The sequence below is a fragment of the Anomaloglossus baeobatrachus genome, chromosome 11, assembly GCF_048569485.1.
Source record: "Anomaloglossus baeobatrachus isolate aAnoBae1 chromosome 11, aAnoBae1.hap1, whole genome shotgun sequence".
In the NCBI taxonomy this organism is placed as follows: Eukaryota; Metazoa; Chordata; class Amphibia; order Anura; family Aromobatidae; genus Anomaloglossus; species Anomaloglossus baeobatrachus.
In genome coordinates this window covers 128019866-128043733 of record NC_134363.1, presented here as the reverse complement: position 1 = coordinate 128043733, position 23868 = coordinate 128019866, and the positions used below count along the sequence as shown (strand labels likewise).

General features: G+C 48.7%; 1 protein-coding gene across 1 annotated transcript in view; it reads left to right on the top strand.

Moving 5' to 3' along the window:
- Nucleotides 1-4422: 4422 nt before the first annotated feature.
- VAMP3 (vesicle associated membrane protein 3) overlaps nucleotides 4423-23868 on the top strand; it is a 50795-nt gene continuing 31349 nt past the window's right edge. The window contains exon 1 of the mRNA XM_075328463.1: nucleotides 4423-4507. Coding sequence (XP_075184578.1) covers nucleotides 4506-4507 — 2 coding nt within the window. The 5' untranslated portion in view covers nucleotides 4423-4505. The remainder of the gene's footprint in view (nucleotides 4508-23868) is intronic.

Genomic DNA, 23868 nt, shown 5'->3' with positions numbered 1-23868 from the left:
TTGCGATATCGACTGCGACGCCGGATGTGCGTCACTTTCGATTTGACCCCATCGACATCGCACGTGCAATGTCGCAACGTGCAAAGCCGCCCTTAGAGGTGGATCTAAAGGGTGGCCATCTACTGTTGGGGCACATCCAGTCCGCAAGTCTGGAACCCAGGAGGTGGAGCAGCCAGTTAATGAGTAGTTGGGAGTCGAGGAGAGAGGTCAAGATCAAGACCTAGGTAACGACGGGAGTATGGTTGCCCAGTGGAGTAAAGAAGAGGTACTCCCGGGACCGAGCACAGGCAGGGTGCAGAGCCCTAGTACAGGAAGACGCTCCAGGCTCACCCATTAAGTTTGCCGGTGAGGGAATCATCCAGGTTCCTTACCCACTTGAGAGTCCAACAGGCAAAGCAGTGACGAGGGAACCCGGGAACAGGGGCAGTGTCCATCCCAAGAGAGGTTCAAGCTGCCGGTTATACAAGCCAAGACAGTGAAACCAGGAGGGGACCCCAAGACGCTTCAGGCCACAGTGACCCACCAAACTACCAGAAGTAAAGCTCACCAGGTCACATAACCGGCACTGGGACAAAAGGGGTACCAGAGGACCTGAACTCAACTTGGCGGAGACCAGCACCAGTCAGGTGGCGGCACTTGGAAGTGTGAGTAGAAAGCACCAGTAAAACTCAGCTTTGCAGTGCAAAACCCAAATGGGAAAAACAATTGACATGTTGCTTCTTTGAAAAGCTGAGTTTTTGACCAAAGTTCTGCCTCAAAAAGGCAGCATTTTGAACAACATAGTGTGAACAAGAAACCCAAATTCCCATAGACTTTGCTTGAATAGAAGAACACATCCATTTTGGCATTAAACAGCGCAGAAGAAAAAGCAGCAAAAAAGCAGGTAAAAAGCAACGTGCGCACATACCCTAAAGATGGCTGCTGTGTTAATGTGAGGGCAAGCAACGTCAGATGTGATCATTGGCTGGCAAAAGGCGCTAGGAAGTGAGAAATGAAAATGGAAGTATCGGAGCGGATGTCAAATTAGCCGTTGGCTATCGGATGTCTGATACCCTATTAGCCATCGGATAGTGTCTGATACATCCGCTCATCCCTAATCATCACCAATCAGCGCCCCGCAATCACATCAAGGGGACGTCAATGGGAGCGCAGAATAACGCACTGTCAGAGATTGATAGTGAGATTTAACAAGTTATTAGCAGCAGGTGAGCTCTAATCTGCCCACCACTGATCACATCAGCCAACATGTGCAGGGAAAGAGGTGGGCTTGGTGTAAAAGTCAAGATCAAAGGGAAGTACATCCTTTTCCAAATGCAAGCCCCCGCTCAAAATGCAACATCACCCCTTCCCTGTGCAAGCCTTCCCAATATGCAGCACCATACTCGTACATGCATAACCCTCCCCAATATGCAGCACCATACATGCATAACCCTCTCCCCTGTGCAAGCCTCCCCGACATGAAGCCCGATGACATGAAGCCCCATGAACTAACAGTATCAACTGTTTTGTGCCCGTAAAATAGTTTTAAACCACTCCAAGTTCTATGAACAAAAAAACAAAACAAAACAAAAAAAAACAACTAAAAAAAGATGCTAGTGTCATCTGCACAGAGCTCCACAGTGCAGTCTCTCCACGGCACAGCGCCTTCATGTGGTCAGTCCCTTGGCACATTCTCTCCACTGTGCAGCCCCCCTCCCCATATGTAATCTCTCCACTGTGCAGCCCCCCTCCCCATATGTAATCTCTCCACTGTGCAGCCCCCCTCCCCATATGTAATCTCTCCACTGTGCAGCCCCCCTCCCCATATGTAATCTCTCCACTGTGCAGCCCCCCTCCCCATATGTAATCTCTCCACTGTGCAGCCCCCCTCCCCATATGTAATCTCTCCACTGTGCAGCCCCCCTCCCCATATGTAATCTCTCCACTGTGCAGCCCCCCTCCCCATATGTAATCTCTCCACTGTGCAGCCCCCCTCCCCATATGTAATCTCTCCACTGTGCAGCCCCCCTCCCCATATGTAATCTCTCCACTGTGCAGCCCCCCTCCCCATATGTAATCTCTCCACTGTGCAGCCCCCCTCCCCATATGTAATCTCTCCACTGTGCAGCCCCCCTCCCCATATGTAATCTCTCCACTGTGCAGCCCCCCTCCCCATATGTAATCTCTCCACTGTGCAGCCCCCCTCCCCATATGTAATCTCTCCACTGTGCAGCCCCCCTCCCCATATGTAATCTCTCCACTGTGCAGCCCCCCTCCCCATATGTAATCTCTCCACTGTGCAGCCCCCCTCCCCATATGTAATCTCTCCACTGTGCAGCCCCCCTCCCCATATGTAATCTCTCCACTGTGCAGCCCCCCTCCCCATATGTAATCTCTCCACTGTGCAGCCCCCCTCCCCATATGTAATCTCTCCACTGTGCAGCCCCCCTCCCCATATGTAATCTCTCCACTGTGCAGCCCCCCTCCCCATATGTAATCTCTCCACTGTGCAGCCCCCCTCCCCATATGTAATCTCTCCACTGTGCAGCCCCCCTCCCCATATGTAATCTCTCCACTGTGCAGCCCCCCTCCCCATATGTAATCTCTCCACTGTGCAGCCCCCCTCCCCATATGTAATCTCTCCACTGTGCAGCCCCCCTCCCCATATGTAATCTCTCCACTGTGCAGCCCCCCTCCCCATATGTAATCTCTCCACTGTGCAGCCCCCCTCCCCATATGTAATCTCTCCACTGTGCAGCCCCCCTCCCCATATGTAATCTCTCCACTGTGCAGCCCCCCTCCCCATATGTAATCTCTCCACTGTGCAGCCCCCCTCCCCATATGTAATCTCTCCACTGTGCAGCCCCCCTCCCCATATGTAATCTCTCCACTGTGCAGCCCCCCTCCCCATATGTAATCTCTCCACTGTGCAGCCCCCCTCCCCATATGTAATCTCTCCACTGTGCAGCCCCCCTCCCCATATGTAATCTCTCCACTGTGCAGCCCCCCTCCCCATATGTAATCTCTCCACTGTGCAGCCCCCCTCCCCATATGTAATCTCTCCACTGTGCAGCCCCCCTCCCCATATGTAATCTCTCCACTGTGCAGCCCCCCTCCCCATATGTAATCTCTCCACTGTGCAGCCCCCCTCCCCATATGTAATCTCTCCACTGTGCAGCCCCCCTCCCCATATGTAATCTCTCCACTGTGCAGCCCCCCTCCCCATATGTAATCTCTCCACTGTGCAGCCCCCCTCCCCATATGTAATCTCTCCACTGTGCAGCCCCCCCCCATATGTAATCTCTCCACTGTGCAGCCCCCCCCATATGTAATCTCTCCACTGTGCAGCCCCCCCCATTTAATCTCTCCACTGTGCAGCCCCCCCCCCATTTAATCTCTCCACTGTGCAGCCCCCCCCCCATTTAATCTCTCCACTGTGCAGCCCCCCCCCATTTAATCTCTCCACTGTGCAGCCCCCCCCATTTAATCTCTCCACTGTGCAGCCCCCCCCCATTTAATCTCTCCACTGTGCAGCCCCCCCCCCATTTAATCTCTCCACTGTGCAGCCCCCCCCCCATTTAATCTCTCCACTGTGCAGCCCCCCCCCCATTTAATCTCTCCACTGTGCAGCCCCCCCCCCATTTAATCTCTCCACTGTGCAGCCCCCCCCATTTAATCTCTCCACTGTGCAGCCCCCCCATTTAATCTCTCCACTGTGCAGCCCCCCCCATTTAATCTCTCCACTGTGCAGCCCCCCCCATTTAATCTCTCCACTGTGCAGCCCCCCATTTAATCTCTCCACTGTGCAGCCCCCCCCATTTAATCTCTCCACTGTGCAGCCCCCCCCATTTAATCTCTCCACTGTGCAGCCCCCCCCATTTAATCTCTCCACTGTGCAGCCCCCCCCATTTAATCTCTCCACTGTGCAGCCCCCCCCATTTAATCTCTCCACTGTGCAGCCCCCCCATTTAATCTCTCCACTGTGCAGCCCCCCTCCACACATGTAATCTCTCCACTGTGCAGCGCGCCCCCCCACATTTAATCTCTCCACTGTGCAGCCCCCCCCATTTAATCTCTCCACTGTGCAGCCCCCCCCATTTAATCTCTCCACTGTGCAGCCCCCCCCATTTAATCTCTCCACTGTGCAGCCCCCCCATTTAATCTCTCCACTGTGCAGCCCCCCTCCACACATGTAATCTCTCCACTGTGCAGCGCGCCCCCCCACATTTAATCTCTCCACTATTAAGCCCCCCCCATGTAATCTCTCCACTGTAATCTCTCCACTGTGCAGTCGCCCCATGTAATCTCTCCACTTGGCAGTCGCCCCATGTACTCTCCCCACTGTGCAGCCCTTAAGCCCTCCACAGCTTCTTCCCCAGCACAGTCCATGGTGCGCGCTGCCTCAGCTTTTCCGGTGACGTCACGCTTCTCAGGCGCGGCTCGTGCTAGACGCCTCCCTTCACTTCCCGGTCTCCTTGTGACAGACGCGGCTGTTGGTTTCGGTCTCCGTTCCGCCCGGCGCCGTCATGTGAGTGTGTGAGGGGCTGAGTGATGGCGGGGAGGGCGGATTTATTGGGGCGCAGAGGGCTACAGGTGGCCGCTCCTGTCTTAACGTGGCTCCACCCTTAACCCCATAGTGTCTGGTCCAGAGTTCTCCAACTTCCCTGATGTCGTCATTCTGCTTATTTCTTTGTAATTACTTGTATCCACGTGCATTGTCCCTATTGGGGTTTCTTTACCCCCCACCTTATTGTGTAGTCAGACCTGGGCTACTCGGTGACTACTGAGCTTTAGTCACCCGGGTTATAGTCTGCACCTCAGGGTGTCCTTCCTGGCTATGGGTCCTGACCCCAAGTACATGTTTCCATGGTAACAGGCTCGTCCCCAAATATCCAATAACCAGAGGCCGAGCAGAGCGAAACCTTACAAAGAGTCGGGGTTGCTGCAGGCGGTCCCATTTTTTAAATATCTGTTCTTCCTATAAACCAGGGGCGGGGAACCTTTTTTCTGTCCGGGTCCATCATTCGGGGGGTCGCACAATTTGAAAATGATATAATCCATAGGATGTAAGGCACTCACCGGTGTTGCCGTATCAAAAAGGCTTTATTCCTGAATCACGTTACATGTGAAGCTCATAGGACAACGGCCGTTTCGCACCTGCACACGGCGCTTCCACGGATGCATGGTGGACCCGTGGAAGCGCCGTGTGCAAGTACGAAACGGCCGTTGTCCAATGTGTTTTGTGTCTCCCCCTCTCCGCTTGCCTTCACATGTAACCTCATTCAGGAATAAAACCTTTTTGATACAGCAACACCGGTGAGTGCCTTACATCCTATGGATTATATATTTTGTGGCATGTGTTATCTTTGAAAAGCGCACCACGGAACTTTGTATTGACACTGCCAGTATGTTGGTCTGGTTTTATACAAACATTTATGTTTTGACTCTATTCTCAAGCAAAAAAGCATGAGATGTATGCACTTCATCAGTGTAATAGTGCCCAGCATTTCTTTCTATGAACTCTCTAAGGCTATGTGCGCACAGTGCGTTTTTCGATGCCTTTTTTGCGCGTTTTTCAGGTGCGTGTTTGTGCGTTTTGGGGCTCAAAACTGCATGACTTTGCTTCCCCAGCAAAGCCTATGAGTTTTCATTTTTGCTGTCCGCACACAACTTTTTTTGTTAGCTGCATTTTCGAGCTGAACAAAAAATGGTCATGTCAATTCTTTTCTGCGTTTTACTGCGTTTTCCACCCATGCAAAGCATTGGAAAAACGCAGCAAGACGCAGTGATCCAAAACGCAGCCAAAAACACACAAATGCATTTTTACCGATGCGTTTTTGCCACGGGTGTGTTTTTGTGCATTTTTAGCGGCTTCATCTTTGTAGTCACAAAAAATGGCAAGGTGCACACATAGCCTAATTTGAAAATTACCCTACTATATTTGTTCAAGCAATTAATTCACTGTGGCGGCTGGAGCTGCTTCTCTTTGGTGCGGCTGTGATATTAGGCCATATTGATCTTGTTGCTTCTCACAACTGTTTTACCAGGTTTGTGTCGCCTGGGACTGCTGAGGGCATATACACCACAGGAGACGCTGGGGGCATATACACCACAGGAGACGCTGGGGGCATATACACCACAGGAGACGCTGAGAGCATATACACCACAGGAGACGCTGGGGGCATATACACCACAGGAGACGCTGAGAGCATATACACCACAGGAGACGCTGGGGGCATATACACCACAGGAGACGCTGAGAGCATTTACATGAAAAACAAAAAACCTCAATTTCAATTAAAATTAAACTTTTATTGATATATTTTAAAATTTAGACACCCATTAATAGTGAACACACAAAGGGCATAGATGATGAAGGGGAGGAGCTAAATATATGGGGTCCCTATAGCACCCTATGGGACCTTGCTCCTACCTACCAACGGAGGGTATGACGCCGTAACTGTTTTGGGCGCCCCCGTTCCACGTCGGCTCACCCTCTAGTTGCCCTGGATAGTTAGTGAATTAAAATAATAATTACACTACGGATGGCCATACAATAGTACTAGAATGTATTAAGTACAAAGTGCTCATGTAATCACACTGTCTGATAGATAACAGCTTCCTATCAGGAAAACCAGGACAAAAAAAATCAAAAATTAGGCCCCAATATAGGTAGGCTTCTGCAGAAAAATTTGTCCATAGTACATGATCCAGTACAAATTAGTACATGGTACAACAAAGTGCTCATATAATCACACTGTCTGATAGATAACAGCTTCCTATCAGGAAAACCAGGACAAAAAAAATCAAATATTAAGCCCCAGTATAGGCAGGCTTCGGCAGAAAATTAGTCCATAGTACATGATCCAGTACAAATTAGTACATAGTACATAATACACAATCTACATTAACATAATGGAGGAGCACATTAACATAATGGAAAATTCAGTTCCATCTGTCAGTTTTTCCTCCCATGTCCCAGTGTGTTATAGTATGGTATGGCAATCACACATGGATAAACTTTTACACAATCATAATTGCACAGATTTGCACTGCATAAACCGATGCGAATACATGTAATGCAATGCCTGAGGGCAATCATGCAGATGATTCTAATAGAGCAGAAAAAAGGGGTATAGATAACCCCACAGGGAAGAAAAGAATGGTTACTTCCCTTTTAGCAGCATGCTCTGTATCGCCTCTACGCGTTTCCCCTTTCCATGATATAAGGATCTTCAGGAGGCTGGAGGATTGCAGTTATCAGATGTGAATGTAAGAGTAATCCATGGCTGTGAGAGCATTTACACCACAGGAGACGCTGGGGGCATATACACCACAGGAGACGCTGAGAGCATATACACCACAGGAGACGCTGGGGGCATATACACCACAGGAGACGCTGAGAGCATATACACCACAGGAGACGCTGAGAGCATATACACCACAGGAGACGCTGGGGGCATATACACCACAGGAGACGCTGGGGGCATATACACCACAGGAGACGCTGAGGGCATATACACCACAGGAGACGCTGGGGGCATATACACCACAGGAGACGCTGGGGGCATATACACCACAGGAGACGCTGGGGCCATATACACCACAGGAGACGCTGGGGGCATATACACCACAGGAGACGCTGAGGGCATATACACCACAGGAGACGCTGAGGGCATATACACCACAGGAGACGCTGGGGACATCTACACCACAGGAGACGCTGGGGGCATATACACCACAGGAGACGCTTGGGGCATATACATCACTTGGGGGTACAGACATCTCTGGGTGTATATACATCACTAGAGGGCACAAATATAGTTGGGGGCACACAAACATCGCTGGTGATATATACAGCACTGGGGGGCACACACAGCGCTGTGGAGGCTGGAGAGGCACGCACAGCCCTGCGGAGGCTGGAGGTGCATACACAGCCCTGTGGAGGCTGGAGGGGCACGCAGAGCCCTGTGGAGGCTGGAGGGGCACGCAGAGCCCTGTGGAGGCTGGAGGGGCACGCAGAGCCCTGTGGAGGCTGGAGGGGCACGCAGAGCCCTGTGGAGGCTGGAGGGGCACGCAGAGCCCTGTGGAGGCTGGATGGGCACGCACAGCCCTGGGGAGGCTGGAGGGGCACGCACAGCCCTGGGGAGGCTAGAGGGGCACGCACAGCCCTGGGGAGGCTGGAGGGGCACGCACAGCCCTGGGGAGGCTGGAGGGGCACGCACAGCCCTGGGTAGGCTGGAGGGGCACGCACAGCCCTGGGGAGGCTGGAGGGGCACGCACAGCCCTGGGGAGGCTGGAGGGGCACGCACAGCCCTGGGGAGGCTGGAGGGGCACGCACAGCCCTGGGGAGGCTGGAGGGGCACGCACAGCCCTGGGGAGACTGGAGGGGCACGCACAGCCCTGGGGAGGCTGGTGGGGTACAGCCCTAGGCACGGCTGTGGAGTCGGAGCTCATTTTGTTGGAGTCAAGGTCGGTATAAAATGCACCGACTCCGACTCCTAAAATATATAATAAATTGGGGACAGTAGTGCAATGCAGAATGTGCTGAATATTTTACTAAATAACATTTAGCATAATGCTTATATTTAAGTGAAAAATGTATTGTAGTACAATGTGAACATCAGACATTTAATCATTTTTATGATACAATAATCAATATATTTGGATAGATCATAAAATATACTTATTAGAATACAACTCTAGAACACAAAAAACTAATAAATTGTAAATATGTAATACAATATATATATATATATATATATATATATATATATATATATATATATATATTGTATCTATATATATATATATCTATATATACATACACATATACACACACAAGATAAATACACACACAAGATATATATGTAATCTACTGTATATTACATAGTGTATTACATATTTACAATTTATTACAGTTTTTTGTGTTCTAAAGTTGTATCCAATAAATATATTTTATGTTCTATCCAAATATATTGATTATTGTATCATAAAAATTATTAAATGTCTGATGTTCACATACACATGTTCATGTACTACAATAAATTTTTCACCTAACTATAAGCAATATATGTAGGAGTCGGAGTTGGAGTCGGAGTCGGTGCAAGAGAAATTGAGGAGTCGGAGTCGAAGGTTTGGCTTACCGACTCCACAGCCCTGGCCCTAGGGAGGCTGGAGGGGCATGGAGGCTGGAGGGGCATGCACGGAGGCCTTGGGAGGCTGCAGGGGTACACACAGAGGACGTAATCTTCCAGTGTATGCATGGTTGAGCCTAGAATGTATGGGCTCCTTCCAGGTTGGTGGGTGTGCATTGCGTAGAGGGTCTTAAAGGACCAGGGGCAAGCAAGATGCAGCTGCCGCCCAAGCACTGCTGTCCCTTGAAATCTGCTCGGGGGCCGCAGAAAAGGTCCCCACCCCTGCTATAACCCAATTGCAGGTATGAGTAAATAAAGTGTATCTCCTTCACAATACACCATATAGTTAAATCATACGATGGGGCCCTTACAGCTGTGGATTCACGCATTTTTCCCCTCAGATGACTGTTGATTATATCATGTGCCTCTAGCAGCAGCGGAAATCTCTGACAGCGACATTTAACACACCCTAATAGGAGGGGGCATCATCCCCTGCACCCATCAGCACGTCTGTGACATGAGTGCGGGGCACAGATGTGTTGCCATGACAGCGAGGGTTCTGCTGAAGACCCCCATGTCTGTCATTATGAACATCATGATTCCCTATGAACGTCAGCGTTTTGCTGCCGTTCAGTATACATAGCAGTGCTGATGCATTGCTGTGTATAGCACAAGAGATCAGATGATCACAGCTTTAAGTTCCTTAAACAGACCTATTACATGCAGAAAAAAGTGTTTTTAAAAATGGGGAAAAAAAGTTTAAATCACCCTCTAAAAACAAAAAAATAAATACATTTTTGGCATTTGTACGCTAGAGGGGAGGAGCTCCTTTCCCAGAAGAATAAAGGGTGCTTTACACGCTGCAACATCGCTAGTGACCGGTGCTATAAAAACGACCTATGTGCGATCTCAGCAGATCGCATCTGCAATCTGGCGTGTCACATCGCTAACGAGATCGCTAGCGATGTCGCAGCGTGTAAAGCACCCTTAAGAGTTACAGGCCTCAGAAAACAGCAAAAAAATCCAAATGTATGTGTGCGTGTGCGTGTGTGTGTGTGAGAAGGGGTGTCTGTTGTATTTTTATTTTTTTATACAAAGTTCAGATTTTGTTTTTGTTGGTATCACTGTTCTTGTTCTGAACTGAAGACATGCTGCCAGGTTATTTTTTTTTACTGCCTCAGGCTGGTTTCAGACGTCCGTGTTTTAGGTACGTGTGACATCCGTTTTTATCACGGATGCCACACGTACCCATGCTATTATTTGCTGTTACTCACACGTCCGTGTTTTCACACGGATCGTGTGACCGCTCATGACCCTGCACGCACACACGCAGACATGTTTGTTTTTTCTCCGGCAGCATGGGTGTCACATGGATCGCACACTGATGTGATCCGTGTGACATCAGTGTGACATGTAGCGGAGAAAACATGGGTCTTTTTAATAAAAAGATTTTCTATATTTACCTCTAGCGATGATGTCTCTGACTCTGTTGCTTCTCGCTCCTGACCGCCGCTCATTATACTCACTGAATATTCAGTGCCCCGTGGAGCTGGAAGCAGGAACAGCGCTGTCGACTTCAGTGCCGGGTATCGCATCGCTGGGTGAGTATACAGCAGTGTGTGTGTGTTCAGTGTATAATGCTTGTGCGCTATGTGTGTGTATATGCTCGGTGCATCCATGTGTGTCTGCTATGTGTGTATACATATGTGAGTATATGTGCTCAGTGTATACGTGTGTGTGTGTGTGTGTGTGTGTGTGTGTGTAGTGAGAATCTGGAAGCCGGATCATCGTGGGGACAGCATCGGGGACTCATCACAGTTCCCAATGAACTCTGATGAACCCATGAAGTTGTAGCGCGGTGGTCATCAGGAGGTCATCAGAGTTCATTGGGAACTCCGATGACCCCCTGGATGTCAGTGCTGAAGAATACTCACCTGCCCCGTGATGCTGTCAGCGGCGGTGCTGTCCACAGCGATGCTCCGGCTTCCAGGTCCTGAGTGCGGTGAATAATCGATGAATATAATGAGCGGCGGTCGTGAGCGGGAGGCAGCAGAGCCGGAGACAGCAAGTAAATATGGAAAATCTTTTTATTTCACAGACCCGTGTTTTCTCCGGTACCTGTCACACACATGCAAACACGGATGTCACACGTGTGACACACGCGTGACACATGTGTGACACAAGTATGAGCATAACGATGCGTGTGACTGGTACCTGATTAAACACGGACGTCTGAAACTGGCCTAAGGAATATTGTAAATATATATCCTCCCCCAAAAAATGGGAAAAATGTGGGTTTGTGTTTTTTGTTTTAAAGTTCTCAAAGTATTATATAATAAATGTCATTCCACACTAGTATGTCTCTATGGAAAGATACTGTATGTTCTCTTGGAAGTAGGAGGGAGGAAAAGGCAATTGTAAAAAATGAAAATTGGACCAATCGGAGGATGTTAAAGAGGGGTTCCACTATTATATTGATGATCCATCCTTTGGATACATCATCAATATATGATTGTGTAGGCCAGATATAAACAGTGTACGAATCAGAACAATGCGGCTCCATTGACTTATGGGTACTGCTACTCAGCTAATGGGAGAATCTGTACATCTGAGGATGGGGACATATTTCCGTGGAGGGTGGTTAGTGGTACGATTGGCCACCACGTCTTCCCTGGTCAGCAGGCAGCGCTTATTTTCTGAATAATGAATGGCGTGTTACATGCAGGCTTCCTACACCCTTCGTGTATGTGAACTGTACGATTGTCATTGTAGTGTCCCCCTGATCTGATGAATCACGCTTTGCTTCCTTTTAGTGTGATAAGATATTCACTTTTTTTCAACACACTAGTATAGTTGGTGGTGGATGGGGCCTTCTCTGCTTTGGTGGATGGGGCCTTCTCTGCTTTGGTGGATGGGGCCTTCTCTGCTTTGGTGGATGGGGCCTTCTCTGCTTTGGTGGATGGGGCCCTCTCTGCTTTGGTGGATGCGGCCTTCTCTGCTTTGGTGGATGGGGCCTTCTCTGCTTTGGTGGATGGGGCCCTCTCTGCTTTGGTGGATGGGGCCTTCTCTGCTTTGGTGGATGGGGCCCTCTCTGCTTTGGTGGATGGGGCCCTCTCTGCTTTGGTGGATGGGGCCTTCTCTGCTTTGGTGGATGGGGCCCTCTCTGCTTTGGTGGATGGGGCATTCTCTGCTTTGGTGGATGGGGCCTTCTCTGCTTTGGTGGATGGGGCCTTCTCTGCTTTGGTGGATGGGGCATTCTCTGCTTTGGTGGATGGGGCCTTCTCTGCTTTGGTGGATGGGGCCTTCTCTGCTTTGGTGGATGGGGCCTTCTCTGCTTTGGTGGATGGGGCCTTCTCTGCTTTGGTGGATGGGGCCTTCTCTGCTTTGGTGGATGGGGCCTTCTCTGGATTGGTGGATGGGGCCTTCTCTGCTTTGGTGGATGGGGCCCTCTCTGCTTTGGTGGATGGGGCCTTCTCTGCTTTGGTGGATGGGGCCTTCTCTGCTTTGGTGGATGGAGCCTTCTCTGCTTTGGTGGATGGGGCCTTCTCTGCTTTGGTGGATGGGGCCTTCTCTGCTTTGGTGGATGGGGCATTCTCTGCTTTGGTGGATGGGGCCTTCTCTGCTTTGGTGGATGGGGCCTTCTCTGCTTTGGTGGATGGGGCCTTCTCTGGATTGGTGGATGGGGCCTTCTCTGCTTTGGTGGATGGGGCCTTCTCTGCTTTGGTGGATGGGGCCCTCTCTGCTTTGGTGGATGGGGCCTTCTCTGCTTTGGTGGATGGGGCCTTCTCTGCTTTGGTGGATGGGGCCTTCTCTGCTTTGGTGGATGGGGCATTCTCTGCTTTGGTGGATGGGGCCTTCTCTGCTTTGGTGGATGGGGCCTTCTCTGCTTTGGTGGATGGGGCCTTCTCTGCTTTGGTGGATGGGGCCTTCTCTGCTTTGGTGGATGGGGCCTTCTCTGCTTTGGTGGATGAGGCCTTCTCTGCTTTGGTGGATGGGGCCTTCTCTGGATTGGTGGATGGGGCCTTCTCTGGATTGGTGGATGGGGCCTTCTCTGCTTTGGTGGATGGGGCCCTCTCTGCTTTGGTGGATGGGGCCTTCTCTGCTTTGGTGGATGGGGCCTTCTCTGCTTTGGTGGATGGAGCCTTCTCTGCTTTGGTGGATGGAGCCTTCTCTGCTTTGGTGGATGGGGCCTTCTCTACTTTGGTGGATGGGGCATTCTCTGCTTTGGTGGATGGGGCCTTCTCTGCTTTGGTGGATGGGGCCTTCTCTGCTTTGGTGGATGGGGCCTTCTCTGCTTTGGTGGATGGGGCCTTCTCTGCTTTGGTGGATGGGGCATTCTCTGCTTTGGTGGATGGGGCCTTCTCTGCTTTGGTGGATGGGGCCTTCTCTGCTTTGGTGGATGGGGCCTTCTCTGCTTTGGTGGATGGGGCCTTCTCTGCTTTGGTGGATGGGGCCTTCTCTGCTTTGGTGGATGGGGCCTTCTCTGGATTGGTGGATGGGGCCTTCTCTGCTTTGGTGGATGGGGCCCTCTCTGCTTTGGTGGATGGGGCCTTCTCTGCTTTGGTGGATGGGGCCTTTTCTGCTTTGGTGGATGGAGCCTTCTCTGCTTTGGTGGATGGGGCCTTCTCTGCTTTGGTGGATGGGGCCTTCTCTGCTTTGGTGGATGGGGCATTCTCTGCTTTGGTGGATGGGGCCTTCTCTGCTTTGGTGGATGGGGCCTTCTCTGCTTTGGTGGATGGGGCCTTCTCTGGATTGGTGGATGGGGCCTTCTCTGCTTTGGTGGATGGGGCCTTCTCTGCTTTGGTGGATGGGGCCCTCTCTGCTTTGGTGGATGGGGCCTTCTCTGCTTTGGTGGATGGGGCCTTCTCTGCTTTGGTGGATGGGGCCTTCTCTGCTTTGGTGGATGGGGCCTTCTCTGCTTTGGTGGATGGGGCATTCTCTGCTTTGGTGGATGGGGCCTTCTCTGCTTTGGTGGATGGGGCCTTCTCTGCTTTGGTGGATGGGGCCTTCTCTGCTTTGGTGGATGGGGCCTTCTCTGCTTTGGTGGATGGGGCCTTCTCTGCTTTGGTGGATGGGGCCTTCTCTGCTTTGGTGGATGGGGCCTTCTCTGGATTGGTGGATGGGGCCTTCTCTGGATTGGTGGATGGGGCCTTCTCTGCTTTGGTGGATGGGGCCCTCTCTGCTTTGGTGGATGGGGCCTTCTCTGCTTTGGTGGATGGGGCCTTCTCTGCTTTGGTGGATGGAGCCTTCTCTGCTTTGGTGGATGGAGCCTTCTCTGCTTTGGTGGATGGGGCCTTCTCTACTTTGGTGGATGGGGCATTCTCTGCTTTGGTGGATGGGGCCTTCTCTGCTTTGGTGGATGGGGCCTTCTCTGCTTTGGTGGATGGGGCCTTCTCTGCTTTGGTGGATGGGGCCTTCTCTGCTTTGGTGGATGGGGCCTTCTCTACTTTGGTGGATGGGGCATTCTCTGCTTTGGTGGATGGGGCCTTCTCTACTTTGGTGGATGGGGCATTCTCTGCTTTGGTGGATGGGGCCTTCTCTGCTTTGGTGGATGGAGCCTTCTCTGCTTTGGTGGATGGAGCCTTCTCTGCTTTGGTGGATGGGGCCTTCTCTACTTTGGTGGATGGGGCCTTCTCTGCTTTGGTGGATGGGGCCTTCTCTGCTTTGGTGGATGGGGCCTTCTCTGCTTTGGTGGATGGGGCCTTCTCTGCTTTGGTGGATGGGGCCTTCTCTGCTTTGGTGGATGGGGCCTTCTCTGCTTTGGTGGATGGGGCCCTCTCTGCTTTGGTGGATGGGGCCTTCTCTGCTTTGGTAGACGGGCAGATCAGTCATTGTGGCCTCTGGTTGCTGATATCAGGAGGCTGTAGATATCGGTCAGCTGCCTCCCTCACACGTGCCTGTGACCATAGAGGGGGGCGGTCAGAATGTAGTGTGTGCTTGTTATCAGGCGTCATGTGAAGAGCTCCAGTATAACCCCCACCATTACTGTTTATAACTTGCCTGTGTGTAAACCCTTAGGCTATGTGCGCACATAGTATTTGCAGATTTTTCTATTGCAAAAAAATAGTGCATTGGCCAGAAAAATGCTACTTTCAGTGCATACCTTTGTTTGCATTTTTACTTGCTGCTTTTCTTTTTGGAATGGGTGAGATACACACAAAAATGCTTAAAGAGAACCTAGAAAATTGTTTAAAAGAACTGACAATCCTCAGTGTTTGATAGCTTTTAATGGCTGACTGAATAGATGGTAATATATAGCAATCTTTCGAGACTACTCAGGTCTCTTCATCCGGCTAAGCCGCACTACAATAATCTGCCCTGCTCAGGGCACATCAAAGTGCGCCTGCGCAGGACCTCAATGCTGGCTAGTGTGGATGATGTAGAACGCTTCATGCACCTAGGCTTCAGAAGAAGGAGGACAAAGATGGACGAAAGAGGAGGCGCTGGAACCGGAGCGGCCTGGGCTGTTATATACAGCATGTTAGAATGCCGTATATAACAGACCACTGGTGGTGGCCGCAGCTTATAGGCCCCAAATCTGGTGACCGGTTCCATTTAGGGAAGGAACTTGTTGCAGATTTGAAAAATAATTCTTAAGGTTCAAATCTAAAGAAAAAAAGCAGTGTGAGCATGAGATTTCAGAAACCATTCACTTTGCTGATATTGTAAAACGCTATATGTTTCCCACAGCAAAAAAACGCAATGTGTGAATGAGCCCTTCCACATTAGATATATACAGTTACTTGCATAACAGTGATATAAGCGTCATATACTACTGAGATCAGCAGCCATCATAGATCGAGTCTGCTGGGAAGCTGCTGCAGCGGCTCTTGGCACAGGAAAAGAACTGCTTATGATCAGTAATGTGTAATTGCAAGGAAGATGTATACACAGGACATTGACTATAGGGGCCATTCATGGAGAACATTGTGATTGACATTATCTTCCTCTTCAAAAAGAGGTTCTGCAGCAACTAGAGTGGAATATACCCCATTTCTGTAGCCTAGTACTTGTGTATTATCACAGAACCCGATGGTGATGTCTTGTGTATCCTTGTTCCTCCTTCCCCCAGTAATTCAGGTAACCTGACACTTATTTGTTACAGCAGAGAGATGACATCCAGTGATTTATTCTGACACAGCAGAGAAATACAGGGTGTGCTCCGTACTTCATAATACAGCGCTTCCCTATGAACTATGTGAACAGTTTCCAGGGAAATTTCTACCAGGAAGTTGTACAAGGGGTTTTGGCTGGGATTCATAAAGCAGATGTGCTGCAGGCTGACATCTAGTGGTGACTTGTTGAATTGCAGGTAAAATATTTAGGATTGTTTGCAAGGGGCCTTGAGGAAATATCAACAATTAAGGCTATGTTCACACACACTGCATCTTTTTTCCGAGTGCATCTTTTCCTTATGGTCTCATAAAATGCAGCTTGTGGCCCAAAAAGCGCATGACGTTTTTTCCACGTTTTACCATATTTCTGTTGCGTTTTTGTTAATGCGTTTTTTTAAAGAAGAAACAATGTTAGAATAGGATAATTGATATCTAGAATAGATGGAGAATTGATAGCTAATAGTTAGATAGATAAATAGAACATATAGAATAGATAAGAAAGGATAGATAGAAATAAATAATAGAATAGCTTGATAGAGGGATAGCTAGCTCGGCCAGCTGGTTTTTTTTTTTTTTTATTTTTTGTTAAAAAAAATGACGTGGAGTACCCCACATTTTTCATATCCAGCACAGGAACAGCAGCAACTGCAGGCTGCAACCCTCAGCTGTCTGCTGTACTTTAGCTGTTTATGAAAAATAGAGTGGATCCCACACTTTTTTTTAAATTATTATATATTTTTTTTTTTTAAATAAAAAACATTGGGTTCCCCCCCCCCCATTTTTCTAAAACTAGCCAAAGTACAGCAGACAACTGGGGGCTGATATTATTAGGGTGGGAAGGGCCATTGTTATTTGCCACTTTCTAGGCTAACGATAGCAACTCACAGGCGCTCCATAAGATGTGCCAATTCTGGCGCTGGGCCCGGCTCTTCCCATTGCCCTGGTGCGGTGGCAATCGGAGTAATAAGGGGTTAATAACAGCACACAGCTGCTACTAAGCCTTAATTTAGTGATGGCAGGCGTCTGAGCCCCCCCATCACTAATCTGTAAATGAAAGTAAATAATCACAAACACACAAAAAATCCTTTATTTGAAAAAAAAAAAGACAAAAAAGCACCCTCTTTCACCACTTTATTAACCCCCTCAAATAACCCCTCCAGGTCTGCCGTAATCCACAGAAATCCCACAACGCTTGTAGCACTGCTACATATCTGAAGCTCACAGCAAGCGCCATAAAACAAGACTGCCCGCTATAAGCTCCACCTAGCAACTGAAATGAGTCGCGCTATCAGCGGTGGTGTCACTCAGGTTACCAGCGGCCACACCTGGGTCCTCCACTTGTGACTGCAAATCAGTATGTTACTGAAGAGCGCCGTGCGATCAGCGGGACGTCACTTAGGTGATTTGGTGTCACAGGTGGAGCCTGTGGCCTCGGCTAACATGAGTGATGTCACTGCTGAGCGCATGGCTCACTTCAGTTGTGGCCTGAACTTCACAGTGGGCAGTTCTGTTCTATGGCACGCGCTGTGAGCCTCAGATATGTAGCAGTGCTGGAAGCGTCGTGGCACCTTGTGTGGATTACGTCGGACCTGGAGGGTTGTGTTGGGGTTAATACATTGGTGAAAGAGGGTGCTTTTTTGTCTTTTATTCTAAATAAAGCATCATTTCGGTGTTTGTGTTTATTTAATTTCACTTACAGATTAGTGATGGGGGGTCTCGGGTAGATGCCTGCCATTACTAATCTAGGACTTAGTGGCAGCTGTGGGCTGTTTTTAACTCCTTATTGTCCCGATTGTCATTGCACCAGGGCAATGCGGGAAGAGCCGGGTAAAGTGCCGGGACTGTTGCATCTAATTGATGCGGCAATTCCGAGCAGCTGCTGGCAGATATATTTTTAGGCTAGGGGGTGCCCAATAACTATGGGTATCCCCAGCTTGAGAATACCAGCCCCCAGCTGTTGGGCTTTATCTGTGCTGGTATCAAAATATGTGGGGATCCATCCTATGCCAATTTTATTTTATTTATTTATGTATTTATTTATTTAACTGTATGGTATAGACCCGCCCACTGCTGTCAGTGATTGGTTGTAGTCAGACAGGTTGCTGTCACTCAGGGTGGGGGCTTGTCTGACTGCAACTAATCACAGCCACTGGTGGGAGGGGGAAGCAGTGCATATTCAATGAAGATAATGAGTGGCTCGGGGAGTGAATGACTGGCTGTGGGAGCAGTGTGACAGATGCGCCGGTGATTAGTTTCAGAGCAACCTCCATCAGGATCATCACATTTTCAATGTGATGATCCTGATGAAGGCGGTTGCTCTGAAACGCGTTGAATAAAGTCATATACCGTATATACTGGCGTATAAGACGACTTTTTACCCCCTTAAAATAATGGCTACAGTGGGGGGTCGTCTTATACGCCGGATATACGGGGGGGGGGGGGTGTATGTACACTGCAGCGTCCAGGGGAGGTGGGGGCAGCAGCTCTGGAGCACAGGGGAACGCTGCGGCCTGCATCCTTTGATCTCCTGCACCCGCTCATATAATATGCACAGCCGCTGTCCATCTCCAATGGTGCTGAAATCGCACGCAGTGATGGGCTGGGGAGCGGTGCATATTATATGAGCCTACGTCCCAGTGTGGTCGCACATGCCCACCCCTGTGTTAGATTTGGCCCCCAGGCTGCTGCTCATTCTAAAATAAAAAAGCTTTACTTACCCCTGCAGCGTTTCTCCCCGTGTCCCTGCTTCCACTGTGATCAGGCAGGCAGAGATCTCAGGCTGCTGTGCCGATCACATGACCGCACTGAGAACCAGGAAGTGGAAGAACAGAAGCACGGAGCCAGACAGGAGGGAGCTCAGCGCTGGAGGAGGTAAGGAAAGAGGGTTTTATTTTACTTTGGGCAGCAGCCTAGGGGCCATATCTGACACAGGGGGACTTGTGCGATCTATAGGGGCCATGGGCAGCACTATGGGGGCAATATCTGACACAGGGGGACTTGTGCGATCTATATAGGGGCCATGGGCAGCACTATGGGGGCGATATCTGACACAGGGGGACTTGTGCGATCTATATAGGGGCCATGGGCAGCACTATGGGGGAGATATCTAACACAGGGGGACTTGTGCCCATTATGGGCCCCGGTGAGCTGCTTCTAACCCCCCAGATGTATGCCCTGCCAATCCCCCCCCCGCCGATGCCGCGGGTGCTGTACCCGCCGAGCCGCGGGTGCAGGCCCCACAGAGCAGCAGAGTTGTGTGTATTTGTCTGTATGTAGCAGAGTTGTATGTGTTTGTCTGTATGTAGCAGAGTTGTATGTGTTTGTCTGTATGTAGCAGAGTTGTACGTGTTTGTCTGTATGTAGCAGAGTTGTATGTGTTTGTCTGTATGTAGCAGAGTTGTATGTGTTTGTCTGTATGTAGCAGAGTTGTGTGTGTTTGTCTGCATGTAGCAGAGTTGTGTGTGTTTGTCTGTTTGTAGCAGAGTTGTGTGTGTTTGTCTGTTTGTAGCAGAGTTGTGTGTGTTTGTCTGTTTGTAGCAGAGTTGTGTGTGTTTGTCTGTTTGTAGCAGAGTTGTGTGTGTCTGTTTCTAGCAGAGTGTAGTACCATTGTTTCAGTCCAGTTGTGGCTTTATACAGCAGGGAGGAGCATTCCTTGCTGTACTAAGTGAACATTGGAGCGATTGATCTGTCAATGGCCCTTTAAAAACATATTGTACGGCTCTCGCGGAATTAAAATTAACATGTTGCAATCAAAGCAGACTTTTTTTCATTTGGGAGCGGGGTAGTCTTATACAGTGAGTATATCCCAAATTCTATATTTTTAGGGCAGAAGTTAGGGGTCGTCTTATACGCCCAGTCGTCTTATACGCCGGCATATACGGTATCAAAGATCCAGCATTCAACTTTATTGCACAGCAGCGCGGCAATTTAACCCTTTCCATCCCTATTTGCAATCTCTCATTATTCTGACAGTTGGCAAATATAAATACTTTTGGTTCCTAATTGACCTAAAACGGAAAAGGTTTATTCTGATTTCATGTCAGATAGTGAGAAAAACCTGCAGATGTGTCTTTATAGAGAGCGGATGGAGGCCTCTGGTTTCAACTGTACATGACTCACGTTTGTGATAAATTCACTGTAGTAAAATGGTAACATCACTACTTATATCCTGTAGGTGAAGTGCAGTACAGATTCATCTCAATTAAAAGCCTAGAGCCTTTCATCAGGAATAGAACAGACATTTATAGGACATTTCATAACTTTCCCAAATTCTTAAAAAATATTCATCACATACTGCACTGAACCACTTTACCCAATTTATGATATATCTTAGGAGTCTGAGTCACTCCATTTTATACCGACTCCACCAAAATGGACACCGACTCCACAGCCCTGTAAGCAGGACACACTGAATCTCTAACAAAAATTAAGTAGGTCACAATCTAATGTGAGAGGCAGCAGACAGAGGTCCGCCATCTGAATATCCCATATATCAATGTTAGTGTAAAGACAACGTGAGAAGTTATGAAGTATTAAAATGGAAACAATCTCACCGAGGTGCCAGGAAGAACGATCCTCAGACATCCAGCTTTACTGAGAGTCATCCATCCTTGACAGAGGGGGACCTGTTCACCACAAAGCTTCCGCCCTGACAAGGGCAGCCCACACCTATATAGGATTTATACTGTACAATTGCCCTGCGTGTCCCCTGAAGAGTTTCTCTTTTTCAGAGTCATCGGGGGATTGTAATGTAACGTAATGTAAAAAAAAGGGGGAAATTGTTTAGGAATAGGCTAATGTCAGCAACCCAGTGGTGGATCTGATCTAAGAGCTGCACAACCAAACTCTAGCAGTTTATATAATCATGAGAGTGAGGTGGCCCCGAAATAAATCATGTGCAACCCCACCCTCCCACACAATCACAATAATGCCTAAGCCACACGGTGTGAAAATCGGAGCGAGTGGGATGTGATAAAACATCACACATTCCACTCTGACCAATATTAGCCTATGTGCCAGCACCCATGAACGATTATTTTCTTAGCCCTAATCGGACCGAGAAAACAATCGCAGCATGCTGCGGGTGCAATGCGATCCAGGTTTCTCTCGCACCCATTCAAGTCTATGGGGCAAGAGAATAATCGCACTGCACTCGTATTACACCAGTGTACCGTGAGTGCAGGCGAGAATAGTGATAGCCGGCAACAGAGGAGAAAGGGAGATAAATTCCCGCCCCTCCTCAGCGCCGGCCCGCCCCACGCAGCTGAGGGCCGTTCGCATGATCGGACCTCAGTTGAAGGGACACTCGCATTACACTCGGCTCCTGCTGTGCTGCCAGCGTGAGCCAAGTGTCATGCGAGGATCGCATTAGTCCCCTGTGTGGCCCTGGCCTAATCCCATTAATAAAACTGAAAACCTGCAGTTAAGGCCTCTTTCACACGTCCGTCTGTACGGTACATGTGATGTCCGCTTTCACACATACCGGAGACACTGACACACGTAGACCCATTAAAATCAATGGGTTTGCGCACATGTGCATGTTTTTACATGGACTGTTTGTCAGTGTGCTCCACACGCAGACATGTGTGCTTTTCTGCAGTAGCAGGGATGTCACACGGCCCGCACACTAATGTGCTCCATGTGACATCCGTGTGACACGTATTGGAGAAAACACATGTATGTGAAATAAAATGCTTTTCTCTACTCTCCTATCTCCATTGCTGATGTTTCCAGCCATGCTGTCACTTGCTTCTGACCCCCGCTCATTGCATATTCACTGCACCTCGGACCCGGTTAGCAGCAGCATCGGACATAGCAGCACCATGGACAGATAAGTATAGAAGTTCATGCTGTTAGTGTGCTATGCAGATGTCACACGGATAGCGCACTGACAGCACACTCTGAACACACACACATATGCACCTACACCACAGACCGTGTAAAACGTGTGTGTGTTTTGCACGGACGTGTGAAAGAGGCCTATAGGGAATCTGTCACCAGGTTTTTACAATATAATCTGAGAGCAGCATCATGAAGGAGCAAGGGGCAGAGACCCTGATTCCAACGATGTGTCACTTACTGAGCCGTTTGCTGTTATTTTGATAAAATCAATGTTTTCTCTGCTTCAGATCTAGCAGTTATACAGATCTCATGAATACGCTGGGCTACCTGGCAACATGCCAAGTAGTCCTGTACTGATAATCTACTGCTAATTAAACAGTCATTTTATCAAAACGACACTAAGCAGCCCAGTAAGTGACACATCGCTGAAATCAGGATCTCTGCCCCTACATTATGCTGCTCTCAGATTAGGCGGCAAAAACCTGGTGACAGATTCCCTTTAATGCTGGACTCACACGAACGTATGGAAAAACGGTCCCATTCTTTCTCATCCAGGAGAGTAGGACAATTTTTTTCTCACTTGTCATCCATGTGCTGTCTGTGTGCTGTCAGTGTGCGATCCGTTTTTTTCTCAGCAGCTTTTAGTCATTTACAGTCATTTATAGGACCATTTACAGTGTTCTCTGCTACATGATAGTAATGTATCCATAAAAACGGACGTCACTAGGCTGGTCCGTGTGGCGTCCGTTTTTTTCTCGCACCCATTGACTTGTATCGGTGAGTCTCGGACAATTTCGTTAGCAAAGCGCAGCATGTTGCGACTTTTCTCTCATAATTTTCTATTCAAAAATACCCCAAAATTATTAAAATAACTTTTTATTAAATTTTGCTAAAATTCACCCATAGACAAACAAACTAAATCAAGTGCGCATCATAATTAGGCATTGATATACATACCAACACTGATATAATAAATCAGACATATAGTTAAAGACTCAGATCCCCAGAAATTGATATCGCTGCTCCCACCAACCCCCAATCGCACCTAATTTTTCAAACAACTCAATCCCCTTTAAACCCCCATTGGCTACACAAAGTAGTGCAATAAGGAGATATAGATGGAAAAAAGAAGGGGAAGAGAAGGATGTAGATAAGAGACGATTAGGTTAGTAAGAACATCTGCTATAAATGACCTTATTGTACAAGTGTATGTTTTTTTAAACAATATTATATGGCAAAAGATTGTTCGCCTCTTAGAGCTGTCTCAATAGATATATTTATAATACTTTATAACCAAAACTACCATATACTGATAGGAGTAATTGTAGCACAAACCAAAAGAAAAAACTCCTAAAAACAATTATTTATTTAGATCAATGTTAAAAGATTATAGGTATAAGCCACTGCTCATCTAAAATAACTACAGTGATATATTACAGTGAGTGTAATAGGGTGATAGACTTAATTGGTGGGGACAGTGCAAATGATTTCCTGTTCCCAAGGTAGGGGCAACATTAGTAGTTGCACTAGTTTTTATTCAGATACAATAATACGTGGTTAAGGGGATGACCTATCTCTCCCTCCCTTAGGCTATGTGCGCACGTCGCGTAAAAACATGCAGTTACGCTGCGCTTTGTAGCGCAGCGTAACTGCATGCGTCCTGCGTCCCCTGCACAGTCTATGGAGACTGTGCAGGGGCCGTGCGCACGTGGCGTTTAAGAGCGCAGCGCTTCGGCTACTGCCGAAGCGCTGCGTAAAAAGAAGTGACATGTCACTTCTTTCCTGCGCTTTGCCGG